Below are 24,732 nucleotides of genomic sequence, written 5' to 3'. Positions count from 1 at the left end.
TGAGCCAACAATGTGATGTGGCTGCAAAAAAGGCCAATGCTCTTTTGTGCTGCATTAACAGAAGCATTGCTTCCAAATCCCGGGAAGTACTAGTCCCCCTCTACTCAGCACTGGTTAGGCTTCATCTGGAGTACTGTGTCCAGTTCTGGGCACCACACTTTAAGAAGGATGCAGACAAACTGGAGAGGAGGGCAACGAAGATGATCAGGGGACTGGAAACCAAGCCCTATGAAGAGAGATTGAAAGAACTGGGCATGTTTAGCCTTGAGAAGAGAAGACTGAGGGGAGATATGATAGCACTCTTCAAGTACTTGAAAGGTTGTCACAGAGAAGAAGGCCAGGATCTCTTCTTGATCATCCCAGGGTGCAGGACACGGAATAATGGGCTCAAGTTACAGGAAACCAGATTCCGGCTGAACATCAGGAAAAACTTCCTGACAGTTAGAGCAATACGACAATGGAACCAATTACCTAGGGAGGTGGTGGGCTCTCCACACTGGAGGCGTTCGAGGCTGGACAGCCATGTGTCAGGGATGCTCTGACTTGGATTCCTGCATTGAGCAGGGGGTTGGACTCGATGGCCTTGTAGGCCCCTTCCAACCCTACTATTCTATGATTCTATGAGTGCCTACACAGTTTGCAACATGCCAGTGGAGGCTGGTGGCTCCGATGTCAGTGAGGCAGTGAATCCACTCCAGGCTGCAGTCAAAACTCTCCGCACCTTGGCTAGCTCCTTTAGAATTCTGACTGAAACTCGGAGCAGATTCACCACCTCACTGACATCGGAGCCACCAGCCTCCACTGCAACATGCTATGCCTTATTTAGGCACCTACTACCTCAAAAACATTTCCAGGTGGCAAGAATTCATAAAATTCAGCAATTATTTGCATTCACTTTTTATGGAAGTTGCTACATGGCTAAGATCTAGGGTGGCCACTTATGAATCCCCACCCACACATACCAAAAGAGAGGAAATGCATCACCAAAGGAAGACAAAAAAGGACAGCAATTTGCATAAATGTGCATATACTAATGTATATGTGTAGATGCAAACTGAGACATGATTATAATTTGAACAGAAAGATAGTACAGCTCAATATCCTGTATAGGGGACAGTCCTCTGGTACCCCTTCAAATAGAGGACTGTACTCTGCAAAAGAGGACACATGGCCACCCTACAAGACCTTAATCCCATAGACAGCAAAGATTTATTTTTAATGGAGAGCCACTTTGAGGATGGTGATGGGCCAAGTCCTCCCTACTATTTTCTAAAATGGCCAATGGCCCTATCACTCCCACCACGCCCCCGTCCTACTTCTGGATTGGCAACCACTGGGGCAGATAACATCGCTAAAGATTTAGCCTGGCACGGATAGTTGTTTATCTCTAGCCCAGCCGGCTTCTTGAATTTTTATTTACGCGTGGCTTTCATGGATATCAACATGAGCTACTTTATTTTGATTTAAATAAGAAGATATTCCCACACGTCTGATTTTTGGCTCAAATCCAGAAGTATAAGTTGTTCTCTTAGAGTGTAAGACTTAGGCAGAAATATGTTGGAGGTGTTATTTATTCACAGGGAAGATGTTTTTCTTTAAAACAAATCCAGCACACAGGGACATGCTAACAAAACAAAGAAAAGGGAAGGGGCTGTGAGAAGCAAAATTGACTGCATCAACTGGGCTTCTCAACTCCTCATGGAAATAAAAATAATTGATACATAATTTATTGTGTTATTATATGAATTCCTATTTTAATGCCAGCACTCATGTTGTTGTTCAGTCGTTAAGTCGTGTCCGACTCTTCGTGACCCCATGGACCATAGCACGCCAGGCCTTCCTGTCCTCCGCTCTCTCCCGGAGTGTGCTCAAGTTCATATTCATTGCATCGGTGATGCTATCTAGCCATCTCATCCTCTGCCGTCCACTTCTCCTTTTGCCTTCAATCTTTCCCAGCATCAAGGTCTTTTCCAGGGAGTTTTCTCTTTGCATTAGGTGGCCAAAATATTTGAGCTTCAGCTTCAGTATCTGTCCGTCCAATGAGCACTCAGGGTTGATTTCCTTTAGGATGGACTGATTTGACCTCCCTGCAGTCCAGGGCACTCATAAGAGTCTTCTCCAGCACCACAGTTCGAAAGCATCAATTCTTTGGCGCTCAGCCTTTCTTATAGTCCAGCTCTCACAGCCATACATTACTACTGGGAAAACCATAGCTTTGATTAGACGGACCTTTGTCGGCAAGGTGATATCTCTGCTTCTTACTATGCTGTCTAGGTTTGCCATAGCTTTCCTCCCAAGGAGCAAGCGTCTTTTAATTTCATGGCTACAGTCACCATCTGCGGTGATCTTGGAGCCCAAGAAAATAAAATCTGTCACTGTTTCCATTTCTTCCCCTTCTATATGCCAGGAAGTGATGGGGTCAGATTCCATGATCTCAGTTTTTTAATGTTGAGTTTCAAACCAGCTTTTGCACTCTCCTCTTTCACCCTTAACAAGAGGCTCTTTAGTTCCTCTTCACTTTCTGCCATTAGGGTGGTATCGTCTGCGTATCTGAGGTTGTTGATAATTCTCCCGGCAATCTTAATTCCAACCTGTGATTCATCCAGCCCAGCGTTTCTCATGATGTACTCTGCATATAAGTTAAATAAGCAGGGCAACAACATGCAGCCTTGTCATACTCCTTTCCCAATTTGGAACCAATTGGTTGTTCCATGTCTGGTTCTTACTGTTGCTTCTTGACCCTCGTACAGGTTTCTCAGGAGACAGGTAAGGTGGTCTGGTACTCCCATCTCTTTCAGAATTTGCCAGAGTTTGTTGTGATCCACACAATCAAAGGCTTTAGCGTAGTCAATGAAGCAGAAATAGACGTTTCTCTGGGATTCTCTTGCTTTCTCCATGATCCAGCGAATGTTGGCGATTTGATCTCTAGTTCCTCTGCCTCTTCGGAACCCAGCTTGTACTTCCGGTAGTTCTCGGTTCACATACTGCTGAAGCCTAGCTTGTAGGATTTTGAGCATAACCTTGCTGGCATGTGAAATGAGCGCAATTGGCCAGCACTGATACCCAGAGGAAAATAACTATGTCGGAGGCTTAAACACAGAAGGCCTTTTTCATCCAAAGATAACTAGGAGGAAGGAAAAGCTAGATGTAGTATTAAAGGGGAAAGGAACTAATTGAGTGATTGCCTATGAACAGCTCCTGCTTACTTTTTCTCTTCCCAGCTCTACACTATTTATACAATTAACATCAAACAAAGACGTTTCAGTTCTCAAACGTGGCAATTATAATTTCCAACATACGTTCTGGAACCCTGCTGGCAAAGGGTACATTTTATGCTAGTTCTGAACAAAAAAACCAAAAGGGTGGTGTTCTGCCTTCACAGAGACTGTTCTCAATCAAGATTCAGCCATTATTTGCACTCGCTTTTTATGGAAGTTGCTATAGAGCTAACAGAATGGCTAAGATCTAGGGTGGACACTTAGGAATGGCCAAAAAAAGAGGATATGCATCAACAAAAAGAAGAGAAAAGAGGACAGCAATTTGCATAAAATGTGCATATTTTCTTCTTTTACAAAAAAGACACAGAGAGAAAATGGAGGCTGCTAGCTACATGTTATCTCCTTATTAACTCATTACACTGACAACCAGTGTGATGTACTGTTTAGAGTGTTGGACTGGGACTTGGGAGATCCAGGTTCTGGACCCCACTTGGCCATGAAGCTCAGTGGGTGACTTTAGGCCAGTCACTGACTCTCAGCCTAACCTACCTCACAGGGTTGTTGTAAGGATAAAAATGGAGAGGAGGACAATGTAAATCACCTTGGTTTCCTTGCAAGAGGAAAAAAGGCAGGATATAAATGTAATAGTAACAGTAACAACAACAACAACTCCACAGAGATGGCAGTGGAGAACTTCCTTACTATACCTTAAGGCTAGTTTCTACAGTCTGCTGCCCCAAAAGATGGTCTCCAGGAGTCTATAGAAATACCAGTGGACTCATGACTAGACTGGGATCATGTGGAAGTCCCAATAGCATAAGCCAGCATGTTTACATGGAGGTGGACATGTAGCAAATGTAGTTCACGCAAACATGTGTGGCCCCCTTTCAAGCTGCCCTGATAGTGCATATATCAGTTAATTATGCCTCCATCTCCCCGTGTGGATGGGCCAGTTCATACAGTCCACACCACCTTGGCTTGTTTGAAAGCTCACCAGCAGTTCCAGACATGCTCCCAAGCCCTATTCAGGGGTTTCGAATAGGGCAAACTTGTGAGGAGAGGGCGTGTTCCAGCCCTGCTCCTTTACCTTGTAGTGTTCACTGCCCTCAGCTCACGGAGAGTGACTACTTGGCGAGCCTCCTGTATTTGTGGAGGCTCTCCATGTGAGCAAGAAGGCTGGAAAATCAGCTTTCTGGCTCATGTGGAAGTTCCCTCTTCTTCAAATAGTCGTCCTCCACAAGTTGAGGGTGACAAATGTGGCAATGATGGGGGCCAGGCTGGAGCACTCCTTCTCCTCACATGTTTCCCCTTGTCAGGCTCAAAATGCCTGGATAGGGTTCCAAAGTCATCAGTCAGGGCCTTTTGAATGCTCTCTTAACAGTGGGTTCTGAGAGAAATGCTTGTCACATATTTGAGACATGAACCCATGAAGCTGCATTATCCTCAGTCAGACGACTGGTCCATCCTGAGAGTCCAATATTGTTTTCTCTGACTGGCACCTGCTCTCCAAGACCTTTTCCAACCCTTTCCATGGACATGCTGGGATACAACCCGTGACCTTCTGTATGCAAAGCACATGCTCTAGCAGTAAGCTATGGTTCCTGCCCCTAAAGAGGAGAACTCCCTGTCAGGGAATCAAACTCCCTTGTCCCATGTGACAGGCAGGGAAAATGGTACTAGCCATCATTTATTTATTTAAACTGACTGAGATGCTGTATTTCCAGGGTAGCTCACAATCTGATAGTAAAAACAATGGGTAGTATCCAATACTGCTCCTCCTCCTCTGCTCATTCCTGCAGGACTGGCTGCTGGCACAACAGGAAGCTAGGGCTTCCCAAAGCAAGCCTCCTTTCTGGAATGGGACAGGTCAGCAGAGCTCCCTTCTGGGACCTCCACTGACCTACCGCATTCCAGAAATGAGTATTTGGGGTTCTTTCCAGTTGCTTTAGGGACCGCTAGCTTCCTGTTGTGCTAGCAGTCAGTCCCGCTGGCATGGGGGCAGCATTGGATACTGCCCAATAAAACCATAATGCAGAAACGAAGTAAGAAAGAAAGAAAAAACAGCAAATAAAACCAACTGTCGTCACCTGGCACCAAAAAAGACACCATGGGAGAGTGACAGAGAGAAGTAGCCATGTGATTGAGCAACTATTTCCTGGCAAAATCATTTGTAGAAACATACCCTTAAGAAGTGTCTAAGCATACTCAGGCTTTGGTGAGTCTCCAGGAAAAGGGAGATGAATGACTTTGGAAATGCTAATTAGATGGCTTTGCTGTATGCTCTTGTCATCCAGAGTTCCATGCTCAAATAGAAGATCAAGAACAGAATGTACGAACCACAGATAGATAGATAGATAGATAGATAGATAGATAGATAGATAGATAGATCTGCCAGGTGCTCAACAGTCTCCCTGTTCTTCCAGTACCAGTAAGGCAGCAATTGGATTACCAAACATGGCTGGCTGCTTTTGACTTGAAGGATCAGCCATTGCGCAGACCTGTTCAAATATATGCATTTGGGACAGATGAGACATATCACAACTGGATATAGAAGAGGACATGATCTCTCAGGTAAGACGGATGCTCTTATGCAAAGATAAATTATGCTGTTGCCCCCCTCCCTCCATTGAATTTCCCCCTATTGCTAGGGCTTGGTCCCAACAATACGTTAATAAAATGCAGAGCATTTTAAGCTGGTCAGAATGTTTTGTGAATGTTTTTTTTACTGCCTTTAATGTTTTATTATTGTATTTTATTGGTTTTATTATATATTCATTGTTCAGCACCCTGGTATCGTTTGATGAAGGGCGGTTTACAAATATCCAAAGTAAAATAAACAAAATCAACTCTTAGTTCAGCAAAACTCTGGTAAATCTGTATAAATTAACTGTATGTAATTCAGTGGGACATAATGGATGCTAAGGGCTTCCGTACAGTTAACTGCTGTGATAAATTAAGTTTCTATCACTTGGGAGCAAATGTTTCATATTATTCATCAGTAGGCCTTTTGACTGACAGAGAAATAGCTTATATTTCCAGTAACTATGTATTATGCATGCTTTCACACACACACTTCAAGCTATTTGTTCCAGAGTAATCCTATCTTCAGTTGAATTTCCCAGGAGTAAGCAACTGAAAGATTCCAAAGCTGCAGTTTCTTACCAAATATTCAGTTGCACCATGATTGATATATACTCCCACATTCTTCCCGCCAACAAAAGCTTCATTTATATTCCTTGATTTGATTTATGTTATATCAGACTGGAACTCTAATACAGCTTTTTCTTTTAAAAAAAAATCACTAATCTAAAATGACTATAGAGCAAAAACCTGTTTTCTGTTTATATTCCTACAGCAGCCAGACTTTTTTACCTTAAGCAGTGAGTAATTGATGTGTTCTGTTCCACATCAACAGAAAGATCGAGAAAATCTTCATCTTTGCTACTAACCTGCAACAAAAATAGAAAAATCCAAAGCATTTTACAATCAGTCACCTGATCCTATGACTAGCTGCCCAAGAAACAAATGCTCAAAGGAGGCATGACTACCATCGGAGCCAGAACAACATCAAAACCTGAATATGCCAAAAGGTGCAGAAAAGTTAAAGCAGCATGGCAGTCAAATACAGCATCACAAGTTACCAGAGACACAGTCTTGTGGAGAATGGCCAATGAACAGTCCTGCCTTTGAAAGGACATGAGGAAAACTGGCATTTCATTCCCTTCCAGCTCTATGACCCTATGCAGAACTAACATCTCACCATGGTTTGTTTTTTCTAACTTTCATTAAGAGAGAAATCCTATTGTCCCTAGACAATATCCCAGGGGCCACAGAACTGTCTAGAAAGCACAGTCTTGAGGCCAGCATAGAGAGTGCTCCAACCCCACAGAAGGGGGAAGGAACAGACATTTGTGAGGGGTGCCAGTGGGTGAAGTAGGGTCCAAGGGAACTTAAGCCATCACAGCTTCTGACCACGCCTGGGTCCCTGCGAAACATTTAGAAGTGCTCAAGACCATGTCTAGAACTTTCCCTCCCATTGCCAGCAGTGGGAGCAGTGCCGGCTCCAGGTTTTGGAGGTCCCTTGGACAAGACACCCTAAGTGGGCTTCCTCAATGAGTCTACCTTCTCCCTTCCATTGTCTCCAGCTGCTATTGCTCCTCATCTTATTTCTCAGCATTGCTACCGCTTACTTGCTTGACAGGCAGAGAGCCAGTGAGCAAGCAGGCCATGGCATCAGCTGCTCCTCCTTCTCATCACCACTGTTGTCTGGGCCAGAGCAAGAGGCAGGTGGATGAGCAGGTTGCAATGGTGAAGAGAAGAAGCAAGTCCAGGGGGGCTCTTGTCAGTGGGACCCTGCTGGGGTATGGGCCCTCAGCAGGTGCCCAACCATGTCTACCTTGGACACCAGCCCTGAATGGGAGGGAATAATTTTTCTTCCACCCAAGGATGGAAGAAAATACTGTAAGCCCCACCACCCACTACACTTCCACCCTCTCAGCAGTTGCCAACACGGCACAGGAAGGAATGGAGTGCTCTGATATTGGGGCACTCCAGAAAAAGCATATGATTGCTCTTTTAGTAAAGGGCATCCGAGTACTTCAGCTGTAGTTACGTTCCAGCCACAAAACAGGACATGAAAACATGGTTTGAAGGGGGACTGCAAACCATGGTTTGCATTAAACATGGTTAACATCTGCGACGAGCAAACCCAGGTTATATCAGTTTCCCTGCCTCTTTAGCCTTTGTGGTTGCAAGGCTCATAGGTGTCTCCCGACTTGCAGGGCAGAGACAGTGGAGGAGCTCATATCTGGAGATGCACTTTCAATTATGTAGGCCCCAGGCTATGAAGTGTTTGAAATATAAGCATCAGCACCTTGAATTAAGCACAAAACCAACAGGAAGCCAGTGCAACTATGGCAACACAGTTGCATGTGACCTTACTGTAACGGTCAGAAATAGCACTTCTGTATTAGCTGCAGCTTCAGCACTGTCTTCCAGGTTGCTTTCAGGGGCAGCCCCAAGTAAAGAGCACTGCAGTGATCAATCCTAGATTACTATGGCCCATGGGTAGATCTCAACATAAATGCTGGTATTACTGTTACCTTCTTATCCAGGCAGGGCCCAAGACCACCCCCAGTCTCTGGACCTGCTCAAGTGGAGAAATAGCTACCTCACCCATCACAACCAAAGGCCCCTCCCATCACACTGGGATTTCCCTTTTGGAATCGCCTGTACCTTGTCTGGATTCAGCTTCATTCTCTAGCCTGAGAACCAAATTTGGCTGCTGCTGAGGTTTCTTGAAGAAATTACAGAATATAGATTTAGGATTTCCTCCCAGCCAAGTTCATTTTGAAACCCACCTTTACCTGTTTCTCCCTGTGTTCATTTTGCGCAGCACATTAAGAAACACTCGTGTGAACATAGTTCTGAGACTAGCACCAAAATTAAAAGCACACACATTTTGTTTCTGTACTTAAGATCTGTAGATACAGGGCTTGTCTCCTTGGAGGAGATTTGAGGAATTTTAAGTTCTTCATTCAGGGTTCAGATGTCTGTTGAAATCCTTGCTCTGGAACATCGATGTGAGAACAAAGCCTCCTCCCCCCATCTTTGCATGTAGCTTTTCCTGTTGTCACTGAGCCATTTTTCCCTATTGATTTTGTGGTTCTTTCAAGGGGAGAAACATCTTGCTTCCAACATTGTGCATAACTGTCACGGGTGACCACAATCAGATGCAGTGCCTCCTAGCTACTTGTCAGATTGACAGAAGAATTAAAGGGTAAATAAAGATTCTGGTTTCTCCTGGGATAATAATTATGGTAAGTCTCATAAATAGAGTGATTATTGTTCACCCTCAGAATCTGGATCTCGGGCTTTTGGGAGGCCTCCCACAATGCACCCCTTAGCATAGCATGAGGCTGGATCCAGACATGTAAACTGCACATGAAAACACAGATCACCCCAATGCACACTGGGACAAATCTTGACTGAGTATAACTGAGATGATGGCTTTCTTTCGGGCTACTTGAATCAGGCTGACGGGCTGCTTTGGGGCTCTACTCAAGAGGCCCAGGTCCAGATCCCACCTCTCATGTGAGCCCCCTGGGTCTCCTTGGTCATGCCTTAGTCTCCTGGCCAATTTCTAAAATGGGAACGACAATGACTACCTTAAAAGGATGCTGTGACAGTGAATATGATGAAGAACACAAAGAACCTTGCCTTGTAGCACCATTCTATAAACGATCCTAACGTGCCCTAGTCAAGAAATTGAAGCCCAAAATGGCACTGTGTGAAGTTAACAATGCAGTTATAAAAGATCGTCTTCGGCTAATTCAGTAGTTACCAAACTGTGATCCAGGGCACCCTGGTATGCCACAACATACAATCCTGGCTGTACACAAAGATCTATTTCGGAGGTCCTTCTCAAGTGCCCACTGTTAAGATCAGTATTTATATACCACCTTTCTGGGCAGAATGCCCCCTCAAAGCAACCAACAAAATTAAAAACATAAATAATTACAACTATAAAATACCAGTCATTAAAAAAAAAAACATTCAGTGCCAACAATAAAATAAACAACCATTTAAATACTTCAGCTACAGACCAGCATCAATTGGTCATTTAAAAGCAGTTTCAATTAAAAGTCTTAAGGCCCCATTTAAAAGTAGTCTATGAGGGAGCCAGAAGCACTTCCCCAGAGGAAGTTCTACAATGATGGGGCCACCACCAAAAAAGCCCTGTCTCTCATGCCCACCAACCTGATGGATCTTACCAGTGAGCACATGAGCAGGGCCTCTATGGCCAATCGTAACTGATGGCTAATAGACATGGAGGGGTTTGTTAAGACTAGACAATATTCACTTCAAATACACAGAAACATCCACATTTCTCAGATAGCTTCATAAATGCACATATATCTATCAATGCCTATAGAACGTTTTGGCTATTTATATGCCAAAAACTCAACAACCCAACTAGCCCAATGCTTACAGTTTCACAGTTCAAACATCTCGTTTCATTCGTCAGTGTTCCCTGAAAAATCTCATGCACCCAGGTGAGTTCTTGTTTGTTGTTCTCTTCTGCTTCGTTCATGTTGCCATTTTTCAGCTTGCCATTTTGCTTTTCTTGCTTCTTCTCCTCCTGCAGAATGTCAGCAACGGTGTTCAGTAAGTAGTTCAAAAACTCGTGGGCATCTTGCTGCATGTAGTTGTCAAACAGATCTGCAAAAAGGAGAAGGGTGCATATTTCCCGGCCTTCTGAAGTCATGGCTGGTATCAGGGGACAGCACCATCAGGCAGCTGCCAGGGCCCTCGCATCTAAGGAGGACCCACCAGTGCCAACCTCAGTGCACAGCAGGAGAGGGGCCCTTGGGTGGTCTGGGGGCCCCTGCTCTGTGCCATGCAGGGACATAAGGACATAAGAAGAGCCCTGCTGGAACAGACTAAGGGTCCATCTAGTCCAGCATTCTGTTCACACAGTGGCCACCCAGCTGTCAACGGGAAACCCACAAGCAGGACACGGGCGCAACAGTACGAGCATGACAACAACACCTCAGCCTAGACTCAGAAGGCGGGTGGCACAGGGCAGCTACCGCTTGCTTACCTGTGAAGACAAGCAAGCAAGCAGCGGTCTCAAGGAGCAGCCACCAGTCTATCTGACTGCTCACCTGCCCTCTCCCTCGGAGAGATGCAATGGCGGGGACAGGATCTGCCGAGCCACCCAGAGAGACAGACAGACAAACAGACAGACAGCAGGCAAGCAAGGGACCACGAGCAGATGGCAGTTATTTCTGCCTCAGCCTGCTCACCCCAGAAGGTGTGGCAGGGAGGATTTGGGCTCACAGCAGGGTTGCCCAGAGAGGTGCATGAGGGAGTGAGGAGGAGGAGAAGGAGGAGGAGAAGGAGGAGGAAGAGGAGGAAGAAGAAGCCGTGCAGGAGAAGCTGCCATGTCCTCTTGGCTGGATCCCTGTCTCTCTGGGCAGCATAGGAAGGATGCCTGGGCTCCCCCATGCTGCTCAGTCGCCAAGGAAGAGGGGGAGCATGGACAAACTGCTACCTCTGTTTCCCCCTGCCCCATCTCCCCCTTGACAGTGCAGTGGGGAGGATTGGGGGCAGTGGCCTAAACGAGTGCGAGTAGGAGTTGACGCTCCTCATAGGAGCAGCTGCCATGTCTGCCCAATTCCTCACCCTCTCCCTCTCTTTCCAACCCCACCTGGAGCAGCCTTCCCCAACCTGGCGCCCTCCAGATGTGCTGGACTGCAACTCCCATCATGGCCACCAGCCACACTGGCTGGGGAAGATGGGAGCTGCAGTCCAACGCATCTGGAGGGCGCCAGGTTGGGGAAGGCTGCTCCTGGCAGGGCTGGGGGACTTGGCCAGCACAGCAGCACAGAGGTGCACAAGTCTGTGAGGAGGGGTGGCACAGACTTCTCCTCCTCCTCTCGCTCACATGCCTTCTCTCTCTTACAAGTATTGTAAGTACGAGTGGTTTGGTAGGACTGGGAGCAGGACCACTGTCTAAAGCCAAGGTGGGCAGAAGATAGATCTCCAGATGTTTGGGACTACCACTCCCAGAAGCCCCTGCCGGCATGACCAATGATCAGGAATGGTGAGAGTTGGAGTCCAAAACATCTGGAGATCTGCCCCTGTTCTAAAAGCATGCATGGCTCTGCCCATACCATTCTCTTTTCGAAGCCGGGAGATGAACTTTTTTGGCGGAATCACCCCAACTTTCTTCTTCTGTGTCGCAATACTATGGAAAAGGTCAGCCAGGCATGTCAAGAGGTTTTCCTTCTTTTTCTGCTGGGCCTTGTATGCCAACACATTCTCCCGAAATGGCCGGCAGAAGTACAAGGCTTGCAGGACGGAGTTGCAGTAGCAGGTGTTCCCAAACTGCAAGATAAAAAACAGAGTTACAATGAGCTGCTGTTTAATGCAGCATCCAAGTATTCCATCCCGCTTGCTTCTGGGTTTTCTGCTCTTTGTGAAAATTACAAGGTATTGTTGTTGACTGAATGTGGGTCAGAAACTATGAAGTAGTCATCTTTAGCTAGGAATAAAAGTTACATAATTGTAAACAGGTGTTTTGGTGTTCGGCACACCATGTTTATTTTAAAAAAAACAATGCTCCTATTCCAGTAGTTCCAAAACATTCGTATTAAATCAACATACTTTGGCTGTGATCCAGAAAGCCTTTTACCATGCACAGCCTCCACCTTAAATGCAGGAAGCTGCTTGGGATAAGGCATAAATCCACGCTTTGCTTGCGGATCTCCCTTCCTTGCTCAGAACAAGATGGCGGGGCCTTTTCAGATGCTATTTGTCTGAGAGTACAGTCACCATGGTGATAGTGGGCCAGTCTGGTTGATGCAGAGGCCCAGCCTGTGGCAGGGAGCCTTTCCCCGCAGCTCCTCCTCCGCCCGCTGTGCCATCTGCACCTAAAGACGCGGGGACTGATTGTCCAGTGGGTGCCCATGAGTCAATGGATTGGGAGGGGGGAGAATTTCCTGATCTATATTGCATGGAACACTTGAACATGCCCTCCCGCCACCGCTGTCCCATTCTGACTGCAAGCAGAAGTCCATGGGCACAACAGGCAGCCCAGAATGGCAGAAATCTCCAAGAGAGCAACTTGCTCCAGTGAGGTCTGGAGCTGAGCTGGGGCCTTTTATCCTTCCAGAGTTAAATCGCCCCTTCCCTGAGGAACAGGCTGCCTGAAAGCATTGGTGGGGAACGTGTGGCCTTCCAGGTATTGGTGGACTGCAAATCCCATCAGTCCTAGCTAGCATAGCCAGTGCTGCTGGGAGTTGCAGTCCAACAACACCTGGAAGGCCACACATTCACCTTAAAGGGAGAATCCTCTGGCCTGGAGTTGAGCACTCTGCCTCCTCTCTCTTCATTCCCTCTGGGCTCATTGCCTGTGCTGACAAGCAAGAATGAGGGTGCTGGGGACCAGGCCCTCGGGGCTGGGTGGCTTCTGTCTCTGAAGGTCCCACTTCAGGGCTCCTTAGCTGACAGGCTTCAGCAGAGGCCTAGGTGTAATGCTGGGGCCTGGGTTGGTATCCGGCACGTCTGCCTCCAGTAATGCTTATCCAATTGATCTATCTGGCCTCGCTTCCTCTGGGTCAGGATCCAAGCTGCTGCTCAGCCTGGGGGTCATGTCAACCTTCAAACTGCACATTTGAACCAGGCAGCATCCAGGTTGCCGTCTGTTTCGTCCTTCTTCTGTTCTCCTTATGTTCTAAAAACCTCACTACAAAGTGCAACAAAGCTATAGCTCTACTTGACTTGAACCTCCCATATGCCCTTCACCTGCAGTGGGACAAAATGAGACTTTTGCTTGCTCCAGCAGGTGGTAGGGTGGTGGAGGAAGGTGGGCAACAAGACCATAAGAGGAGCAGAATATGCACAGCAATGGCTCCTTTAGACAGTCCTCTGGGTTGTGACTTGGCCATTCTAAAAAATAGGCTTTCAGATATTGATGTAATCTCTAAAACATTTCCTGCACCACAACAAAAATACTTACGTTGACCAGTCCAAAGTAGTGTTCATTGAGTGGAAATTGCTCTGGCCCAATGTCTTTTTCCAGAGCAGAGGCATTGGTGCCCTAGGGAAAAGAAATAGCCTGTTATTCTCTTCCATATCAAAAGAAGATAAAGGGTGATAATCCTGAAAGGACAGGGCCCTTCCCCTTGCCTGCCCCCAAAGCTGTTCCCAGTGGATTCTCTGCAGGGCTTTAGACATCTCTGAACACTCACAGCCCCATCACTGCTCAGGCAGCGACATGAGGCTGCCATGAACCTCGAAGAGGATATTGTAGAGCTGGAAAAGGTGCAGAAAAAGGGCAACGTAATGCTGGAGCAACTCCCCTATGAGGAAAGGATACAATGTTTCGGGCTGTTTTGCTTAGAAAAAAGGCAAGGGTGGGCAGGACATGATAGAGATAGTGAGAGATAAGTGCACAGGGAGACATTTTTCTCTCTCTCTCATGTAATACTAGAACCTGGGGTCATCCCATGAAGCTGAATGGTACGAGATACAGGACAGATAAAAGGAAGTACTTCTTCGCACAGTGCCTAGTTAAACTGTGGAATTTGCTATCACAATATGTAGCAATAGCCACCAATTTGGATAGCTTTAAAGGGGGAATTCAACAGATTCATGGAAAAGAAGGCTATCCATGGCTACATATTGCCTCCAGTATCAGACGCAGGATGTCTCTGAATACCAGTTGCTAGGGAACCCAAGAGCGAGGGTGCTAGTGCAGTCACATCCTGTTTGTGGGCTTCCCACAGACATTCGGTTGGCCACTATAGGAACAGGATGCTGGACTTGATAGGCCTTTGGTCTAATCTGGCAGGGCTCTTACGTTTTTAATCCTCATCACCTAACAGGCCAGAATATGACTTTTGAAAACACTTGCAAATGGGAAAAGGTTGCCATCACCGCTCCTGAAATTGTCTAGATCTGGAGCAGTATATAAATGTTGTAAATAGGTAAATAGATAAATAAATATCCAACATACCACGCATGAAGCACACGTTAAGTCCCACTGGTTTTCAATTTAAAATTGAAACTGAAAACTAATCTGTTTAGATGTGGAGCGGTATACAAATGTTGTTGTTGTTGATGATGATGATAATAATAATAATAATTTGAAAACAGAGTGCAGGAACCCTTCCTTCTGACACATGACATTGGAATGGATCACCAAGGAACTCTCTCACCCCACATCCGTTAACCTGTCATCATCTGTTTCCCAGATAAGAGTAACGTACAAAAATAAACAAGCCTCCAGGGCTTTCTGATGTTATCCAGTTTTATTTATTTCTGCAATCTAATCTAACGGTTTCCTTATCATTCCTTCTACTTGCCTGATTTGCAAGAGTTGGGAGAGGGGAACTGGAGGCATGTTTTTCTCTTGCCTAGATTAGTAAAGCAACTTCGGTTTTTCTCAGTAAACAAATGCTTTCAGAGAGCTGGAATGGCTGAATGAGAATTAGAAAAGATAATTGCGGAGAGCTAGCTGGCTTTAAAAGTAAATAAACTTGCCTGCAGTTGGCAGCTAGTAATAAAGTTATAGGCTTTTTTTTTTTAAGTGTCATGTTGCTGTCAGAACACTTTCCTATTTTTCAACCCTAGGCTACAGAAGTCTCTTAGCAGTTCCCACTGAAAACAAAAGGCTGTACTGAATTTCTTCAGGCACACAAAAGATTTCAGTTCCTCAGTCCACCTGAGCCCTTCCTGAAGAGAAATGGCCAATGGGAACGCACAAAATGCAACAACAATCCATTGTGGGCGACTCCGGCTTGGCGGCCATGAATGCCTACTTCAAATTACATCATATCCACCCCAGGGAGCATCAGGTATAGCAACGTTTTTATCCAATACATCCATTAGGCATGCTTCACATCAGCCCTGAGAAAGCAAAGGCACTGACATAGCTTCTGTGGCTAATTTTCCATTGCTGGAAAAAAAATCTGTATTTTCCAGAACGATCAACTTCTGAACTGTGGCTCTGTGCCACTTCTATGACACAGTGGAGCTTCCAATGGGAGCTTACCTTCTCAGGTTAACAGCAGGTTGCTGGGGGGGGAGGGATGTTCAGCAGGACTTCAGCTTAAATCCCCCTCCCTGTGTACCATGGTCCTGATTCTGCTCAGGCAGAGCCCTGTAGCTGCCATTTATTTGAAAGTATAAAAAACCCCATGCATGTTAAATGCATCCACACATCTAATATCACATGCAGTTTGGCCCTAAATCTCTGCATGGGGCTGTCCCGTGGTATTTATTTTTCAAACACCAGCTATGTATTTATGTATTTAAATCCTTTTTATCCTGCTCCTTGGTCAAAAAGCCTCCTGGGCCAGCTTTCATACAATCACTAAAAACAAGACAGTCCCTGCCTACAGCAGTGCAATCTAAAGCGGTGCTGTGCAGAAATAAACATGTAACACAGTGCCTCTTCTGCTTGGAGGCACACTTGGCTCCATTTGCTGTAGGCTCCTCTGTCTCCTTGGAACTGCATGCCTCCTTCTCTGTCTTGCAGGAGGACTACACCCATAGTCTGAGAACCACTAGCTTACCCAACATCCCTATAAAGCAGAGGTAGGCAACTTTCTGCCCAGAAAACTGCCCCCACCCTGCCACCCCCTGGCACATAATTTTTTTAAAAATCCTATTTTTTTTTAGAAATTAAAAATGGCATCTGGAGAAGCTATGGAGCACCAAAAGGGTCAAAAAGGCTACCAATGGTGGCTCCAGACACTATTTTGACTTTAAGAACAAAAATGTTTTTATGATTTTGTGGGGCAGCAGAGCTGCATGTGGCCTGCACGTTGCCCACCCCTGCTGTTAAATTAAGGGCAGTCCTTGGTCATGCTGGGGAAGGGCCCAGGACCTTATCTCCTTAGTTCTGGGATTCAGCCATCCCTGCAAATGGATGCAGTAGGCAACCTGGTGGCCTCTAGATCTTTTGGACTATAACCCCCATCAGGCCCAGCCAGCATGACCAACAGTCAGGGATTATGGGAGATGTAGTCCAAAGCATCTGTAAGGCACCACGTTGCCTACCCCATTGCTCCAATAATGGGTTGAAAAGGTAAAGTTTAGCCTGATAGTAAAAAGGGGCTGTTTCCCCCAGTCTGTAAAACATGAGTAGCTAAAACTGAAGAACAGGGGATGTGAGCACCTGGATGAATGATTCATCTGTCCAGTGGGTGAGCCATTGCTGCAGGATGTGTTCCTTTGCCACTGCTACCATAACAAGAAGTGTTGCCAAACCACAGTGTGTTTGGTAACAAAACAATTCTATTATTTCTTCCCAGTGTAGTGTGAATCCATCAAGCAAAATGTCATCGCTGAATGTGTCTTGGCTACAGTGTAATGCAACCTAAAGCACACAGAGTCACAAATCAAAGCTCCATGTGGTTGACCACTTTCTTTCCTGGGAAAGGAGGGCCTTGTCTGAGTTAGCAATCTCAAAATATATGCCAGTGCAGCAAGGTATATAAAACAATGGCTGTTGAGATGCCAGCAGCCAGAAATACCAGCCTTGCAAATATCATGATAGTTTTACTTGGGGGCAATACCCCAAGCAATGTCCCACCATTCAATAATTTTCTGCATTTCCTTCCCCTGAGAAATAAAATTGACTAGATCAGTATATCTAGCTGGTCTAGTCAACTTCACCAGTCTCTGGAGTCGCATGGGCAAGTGATTACAATTAGGAGTCCCATACTGATGATGATTTTACCATACATTCTTCCACATGTCTGTTCCTGATGCATGGAAAATTCTCCTTGTAACTCAACAAGGTGATAAAGATGACTCAGGGCTTAAGTTGCACTGAACTCAATGGGACTTACTTCTGAGTAGACATATATAGCATTGTATTGTTAACTTCCTAGGGAGAGATCTCACCCAGGGATAATTAGGTGGTCCATATGGACTCTCTGATCAGAATGAATGTGTGCCCAGTGCCCATCCCTTTCTTATATTTATATAATTAAAACCACCAATCTGGAATCAGGGCTTCGACCATACTAGCATTATGGAACAAGTAGCTTCCACTGATCTCCAGAAATTATCATCTGTACCCAAGATATATTATCACCTACCAGCAAAGCCCTTTGTATATGACGTAAGGGAAACAGGTCAATACAAATGGACACAGATCTCACACCAGAAACTGCAACATTCAGAATACAGTGGGGGAATATTTAAATCTCGCAGGGCACTCTACATTCTTGTCATTCTTCAGCAAGAGAACTTTAAACGAAGACTCCAGTGTGAAATGGCTGAATTAGCACTTACCAAGAAGTTCCGTGATAACAAACTGGGCTTGAATAGAGACAATAGTTTCCTGTCCTACTACTACAGGTTACTTAGGGTGTTTCTACATTAAGCAAGCCCCCCCCGCCCCAATCCTGCATCCTTTCCAGAGCTTTCCATTTTCGCTTTCTTTGTGGGATTAGGATGGGCTTCTTTACACAGCAGACACGTGGTTTGCACAGAGGAAGCAAACCTCCCTCCCTGGCATATATGCAAAGGAGTGTCGGTTGGGGGAGTCTTAATTTCATCGCTTAACTTGTGCTGTACTGTTTCCCCACAGCCCTTGGCACACTTACTTGGGAGTAAGCCCCATTGAAGTAAATGGGATTCACTTCTGAGTAGATAAGATCACGCTGTAATTCTGCAACCCTTGGCACACTTACTTGGGAGTAAGCCCCACTGAACTTAATGGGGTGCTCTGAAACAACAGAGGACGTTGATTCTGAGCTTGGTGGGGTAGGGGATCAGATCTGTCTCCCTTCATTGCAGGGAGGCATTTTATTTTCTTCTCCCTCTGATCAGCAATTGAGAGACATGGTTTGAATCAAGGAAAGTCCTTCCTCGGCAAGTTCATGGCGCTAAGCTGGCATTATACACTGTCGATATGGCACCATTAACTTTTACTACTAGTTTATCTTCAATCTTTTTGAAAGTGCAATAAAGGGGGAAATGCACGCAAGGCATCCTGGAGGTTGATAACGCCATGTAAAGGACCCACAAAATTCCATGAATGATCAATCAGAACTGTGCAATAAATCGCTCGTGTAGAGACACCCTTAGTAATGCTAAGGCTGTTGTGTAATTCTTGGTTACTGCTGTTGCGAATGATCACTGTGCTTACTTTGCATACATGTAAGCTTTCACTGAATTATCACAGATTGTGCTTTTTACATTTCATGACCATTTGACCTCATTGTTTACAAAGGTTTCTCTCTACCCATGTACATACTTTGTTTTACTTGGATAATTATATTCTGCCTTTCAATGAATTATCAAGGTGGTTTACATGATCAAAATGTGGTGTGTGTGTGAGTGTGAGTTGAGTCGACACCTGCCAACTGAGGGCAACATTTCATGTATGTGATGAAGTGCACTCTAGCTCATAAAAGCTTATGCCACAATAAATGTGTGAGTCTTTAAAGTGCTACAGGACTCTGGTGTTTTTGCTGCGATAGACTAACACAGACTGTTACTGAAACCACTGGAAATCATACCCAGCTTGAGAGCAGAGTCCCGACTTTGCAACTCTTTGCTCCCCTTCTCTCTAACTTGCTAGCTAAATACAAAGACGTAGGTCAGCTGTTTTTCTTCCAGTTCCTTACCTCTCTTAACATTCTGAGCAGCTGCCTTTCTGGCCCTGCAGCTACCTTTATTGTCATTCTACTTCCTTGTTACCAGTTGCAGTGTCAGCCTCTATTTGTTTTCTAAGTTTTCATTTTCTTCCAGGAATGTATCTCTCTTCTCTTGAATTCATACAATCTGACATATGTGCGCATGAAAACACATCTCCCGAAGATTTCTTTGTTAGTCTTGTATTTTCCGCAGTTTCTCTCTTTGGGCTCAGAGTTCTTTCATGGGCCACTTGGTCCTTGAAACTCAGAAAAATCTTTGTTGCTTTACATTAAAAATTGTACTGATTTTCCTCATTTGTACAGCTGCTACCAGTGGAAGAACCAATAACAGTACATTTATAGCCTACATGATGCCAATAACTGCTTGCCCCTATGGTCTATACATGTGAAGAGTGTAACATGGGAGGATGGAGATTAATGGAAGGCTTTGCCTCCTTTTCTCCAACCAGAAAAACTGTATCTTGCAATTTTATCTACTCATACTGAAGGAGCAGCAATTCTGCACATTGGTTCTACACAGCAAATGAGTACAGCGTTGTATTTAAGCAGTAGCCTGGTCACCATAGGTGACCAGGAATTGCATGCAGGTGAGCCAATGAGCTTGGCAGAGCCGCTACACAGCTCTCTGTCCCTCCCCTACCAGCCCCTGGCAGGCTAGTAAAAATGTTTCAGGCGAATAACTTCGAGGGGCTTATTTACAAGGCTGAAGTTTTAGGAAGAATTAAATGAGCCTGTATGCCAGCTATGCATACCAAAGGCACAAATCCCCCCAGCCCAGACAAAAAGATACCAGCATTTCCTATGTTGTAATACTGTATTGCTAGTTATTGTACATAAAAATGTCTGTTAAGAACAAGTGCTCTTAATAGACCACCCCCATAATTTTATCTTCAATGTATCCAAGATTGGGCTTTTAAACCTTGCTAGCACTCTTGCCCCCCAATACTCTGGACTCTGAAATAGCAGTGTGTGTGTGTTCCACATGATACCAAGCTACATAGTTCCCTGGTTACAAACATGATGCTGGCCACATGGAAATGAACAGCTAACATCACATTTAAACAGGGCCTTTGTTTGTTCTTATTAGGCCTGGAAGCAGCACTGCATGCCTTCCAGTTGTATAGACTCATTGTGCAAGGAGTTAATTTTGTTTGCTCCACACCAGCCTGTGGACAGGGTTGCCGTTTCCAGACCCCAAGATGGCGCCTACAGCTTTAAGAGCCACTCTGTCCTTGGGGCTCAAATAGTCCACTTCCACTTGCTGTGGGGGTAAAACCTAGTGCCCTGCTTGCTTTCACCAGTGGGAGAAGTGTGGACACATGGGATGTTTGAGCATCCAGTGGAAGCTGCCACTGCCGCATAGCTACAGAGCTCTTAAAGTTCCAGATACAGTCGGTGGAGGTGGAAACCAATAAGTGCAGATCTTCAGGCACTTACAAATGCATATCCAAAAATGGGACCATGCCGTTTTCAAAGACTGGTTTTTAAAATGCAGAAATCACCCAGCAGTATTCCTCACAGAATCATCTTCCCTTTGGAACTTATTCCCTCTATTGATTCTCACCACAGGGACTGGCAAGCCGTGTACCATGTCAGCAGCCCAAGAAGCTATAATGCCTGTGACACCATCAGAAGCTATTATGACATGTTGAAATTTTGCATTCAACTCAGTCAAAACAGATGATTGTAGTTATTGTTTAGCATCCCAGGGAGGAGGGAAGTGGGGAAGAAAAGACAGATTACAGCAGGAGAAGGAGATTATAAATGGCATGCGCGCGCGCGCGCGCGTGTGTGTGTGTGTGTGTGTATATATATATATATATATATATATATATATATATATCCCTCTGCAGCTGAACTGCAGCAAGAGATTAACATAGAAAGTCTGAGCCTAAACTGGAAGATTATGAGTGATGGAGAGAAATGTATTGCAGAGGATTTTGGTGACTATCAGGACGTAGCAGCACATCATCAATACATAAGACTCTGGTTCATCTAGTCCAGTATCCCTTTTTCCATAGGGGTCAACCGGATACCTCTGAGAAGCCCACAAGCAGGACATGACGGCAAGAGCTCCCTCTTTCATGATTGTTCCCAATGGCTGGTATTCAGAAGTACATTGCCTCTCAACTTGGAGTTTCCATATAGACATCATGACTAGGTTAGAAGCCATTGATAGACATCCTATGAATCACAAAACTCTTTGCTTATTTGCTTTCCTTATAGAAATTCTGCAATTCATGAGAGTTTAAAAATGGAGACAGCGTGTGCCTGAACCAATTGTACATGGGAAATCTCTTCTTTCGCTAGTCAATGCTAGGTCCTGTGTACTGGGCCAATGCAGAGTATTTGTCACAAGAACCAAGTCCTTGAAGGCATAAGTACCGCAGCCAGCAACCACAAGGCATGCTTTTCTTCAAAGCAAAACCAGGGTTGAAATGGGAACCAGAAGAAGTATCAGCCAGCAATATGGCAGATATAAGAACCTAAGAAGCAGTATGCTGGAACAGACCAAAGGCCTATCTAGGTGGGCATTCTGTTCATACAGTGGCCAAACAGAGGCTTATGAGAAGACTGCAAACAGGACATGGACACAACAGTGGCATATAGAGGCATAATGCCTCTGATACTGAAAAAAGAGAGAGGCAGAACCTATGGAAGAGTGAGTAAAAGGGGTAGAGGAGCACAGCAAAGAAAGGCAGAGGGCAAAGCAGAGTCAGGCTAGGCCCAGAGCAAGGCCAATATTCTTAAGACCACTTTACATGTCACAGCAAAGTATGTCTCTCAACTCTTGCACTGTGGATCAGTGGTAGCTCTTCTGGGATGTGTGGTAGCCCTCCAAGGTAAAGATTTTTTTGAGGGCAACCCTTTCAGAATGTCTCTGCTAAACAAGGGACTTTCTGCTTAAAGGACAATTTGGGCTACCACAGAGAACAGTTTAGCATCCAAACCCTACATATGTCAGCGATGCAGGCAAGATGCACATGAAGGTCTGCTTATGTTTAATTGTTTAAAAACTTTTACACCTAGGTAAAATGTTACCTGAATTTTAACTGAAGTGGAAGAAATGGGGTGAGGGGAGCCAACACTGGCTCCAGACTGAAAAATGTGGGGGCCCTCTGCTGAAACAGATCATCAGCTCTACAACTTTACAGAGAATAGTTCTCTCTTTGATGGCACCCTCTATTTGAAATCTATCCAGTCCAAGTCAGATTTAAAGACAGAGACCTACGCCAGCAGGGGCCTTGAAGTTGCCCATCAACAATTAACACCTGGACACAAGACTGAACAAGGTACACAAGTCACCTGGTCAGTCTTCCTCACAATGGTTTATTGTATTTCTATTTATATTACAGTAATTATTTCTAAATTTGCATATGAAAATCTGCATCCCCTTTTGTCCTCTATTTTAGTGATGTATTTCCTCTTTTTGGATGATGGGTAAGTGAACACCCTACAACCCACTTGGGTATTTTAAAGAATACCAGAAGTTATCACAATCTTGTCATCTCCTTTTCTACTGATCCAGCCAGCTCTGAGCACAAGTTGGAAGTGGACAACACAAGCCAGACAAACTAACTTTGCCTGATCTGAGGATGCTCAGACCAAGCGTTGACATGAAAATGTTCACTGTGGGAAAAAATGTGAAAACTTTCTATCTCCGAGAGAGAGAGAGAGAGAGAGAGAGAGAGAGAATAGTATATGGTGTACACACACGCGTGCGCACTCACACAGACACGCACACACATTTACAGTGCAGACCTATGCATGCTTAGTCAGAAGTAAGCCCTCATGTTCATTGGGGCTTACTCCCATGTTAGTGTCTGTAGGATAGCTGACTTATTTTATCATGTCAGTTAAAGTCTTCATCCTCATACCGCACAATCTCTCCATCCATTCTGTCATCTCAGGAGTGGCCCATGTGCCCTTCATCATACGGATTCATTATTGGAAAAACTATAACCTCAGGCAGCCAATGATATCAAAATAAGCATCCTTCCTGTTCCTCTGACTAACCAAATTGGATCCAGCTAATTTCATCACATTAATTCTCAATTTACAGTATTCATTTCAATTAAATATGATAACAACGTTTCCAAATGGAACAACACAAAAATCAATAGAAGCCAATGAATCCTTCAAGACACCCAATACCTCCACTGGCACATAATACCTATGCTGGCAGATCAGATTTTAAAGAACAACAACAACGAATCAAAGAAATGTCCACGTAACCCCTTCCCCCCCAAAGATACACAACTGAAATAATTAATGAAAATAACTCACAACAATATTCTTGCAACTAAAACAATAAAAGGAGGATTTAAGTTGCTGGATTTTGGTGCAGTGATACAATGCAGAAACGTATTTCAGCAACTGAACTAACAGTCTGCTATCCAGATACGCAAACCAATACTGTCAGATTTTTAAAATCCACTATTTGCCATTCTTCACAATCAATGCATTTATCTCTTCTCCTTCACTCTCCCAGCCCCATTAAAAAGATATCTCACCTTCCCAATCAAAGTGTGGTAAATTTTTCTTAAGTCTGCTTCAGGCATGACAAAATTTCCTATATGGCAATTTCCCATATGTGCGCATGGCATGCGAGAACTGTGTATAGATCTCATGGGACAACTATGATATGAGTCAACAGTGTACTGATTTATTATTAACATTCATAACACTTCATCATTATATAGTACTTTTTAAAAGTGTTCACAGCACTCCACAGGCATTGGGCCAAAGTAGGTAGCCACATTTAAGTCACATCGAAATCAACATAGCAGGCTAACTGTAACTAATTTCTGTTCCATTCATTTCAGTGGGACTTCAGTATGACCAGCTTTCTTTGGATGTGGTCCATTATCTCACTAATCCTTACAACAACCCTGTAAGGTAGGTCAATAGGGTCGTCACTATATTACTGATTGTGGGGAAGGGAAAGGAGATGAAATACCGAGAAATAATGGGTTGCGTAAAGCCAGCCATCAAGTTCATGAATGAGGTAAGATCTGTACACAGGCATTTCTGGCTTGCAATTCATTCTTTTAAACCACTTTATTTCCTCTGAAGTCTAGATCATACCTGCATGCATTTGGGTGCACATGTATATGCTGGGAATTTGATTATCTACCATTTCCACTGATGTGTAAATGCAACCGAATATGAACATGCAACCAAAGCACCGATGTGTGACCTACCTGTAGACTGCACACTATTCTACATGGAAGTACTTTTCATTTAGAAATCATGCTATATTTTTAATCCTTCATAAAGTCCTTTTGTGAAGGCAGACATATTTAAAGAGAAGTCATAGCAGGTTGTAT

General features: G+C 44.7%; 1 protein-coding gene across 2 annotated transcripts in view; it reads right to left on the bottom strand.

The window, feature by feature from the left end:
• Window positions 1-24,732, bottom strand: part of USP46 (ubiquitin specific peptidase 46) — a 44,293-nt gene that overhangs the window by 11,482 nt on the left and 8,079 nt on the right. For both annotated transcript variants that reach the window (XM_084856774.1, XM_084856773.1), the window contains 4 exons: window positions 13,744-13,824; window positions 11,897-12,110; window positions 10,210-10,439; window positions 6,591-6,667 (listed from right to left, as the gene is read on the bottom strand). In XM_084856774.1, coding sequence (XP_084712900.1) covers window positions 6,591-6,667; window positions 10,210-10,439; window positions 11,897-12,110; window positions 13,744-13,824 — 602 coding nt within the window. The remainder of the gene's footprint in view (window positions 1-6,590; window positions 6,668-10,209; window positions 10,440-11,896; window positions 12,111-13,743; window positions 13,825-24,732) is intronic.

Source organism: Heloderma suspectum, chromosome 5 (genome assembly GCF_057233095.1).
Source record: "Heloderma suspectum isolate Gila_16-S chromosome 5, 16-S_ref, whole genome shotgun sequence".
NCBI lineage: Eukaryota > Metazoa > Chordata > Lepidosauria > Squamata > Helodermatidae > Heloderma > Heloderma suspectum.
The sequence above is the reverse complement of the archived record's forward strand: the minus strand, read 5'-3'. Positions and strand labels throughout refer to the sequence as shown.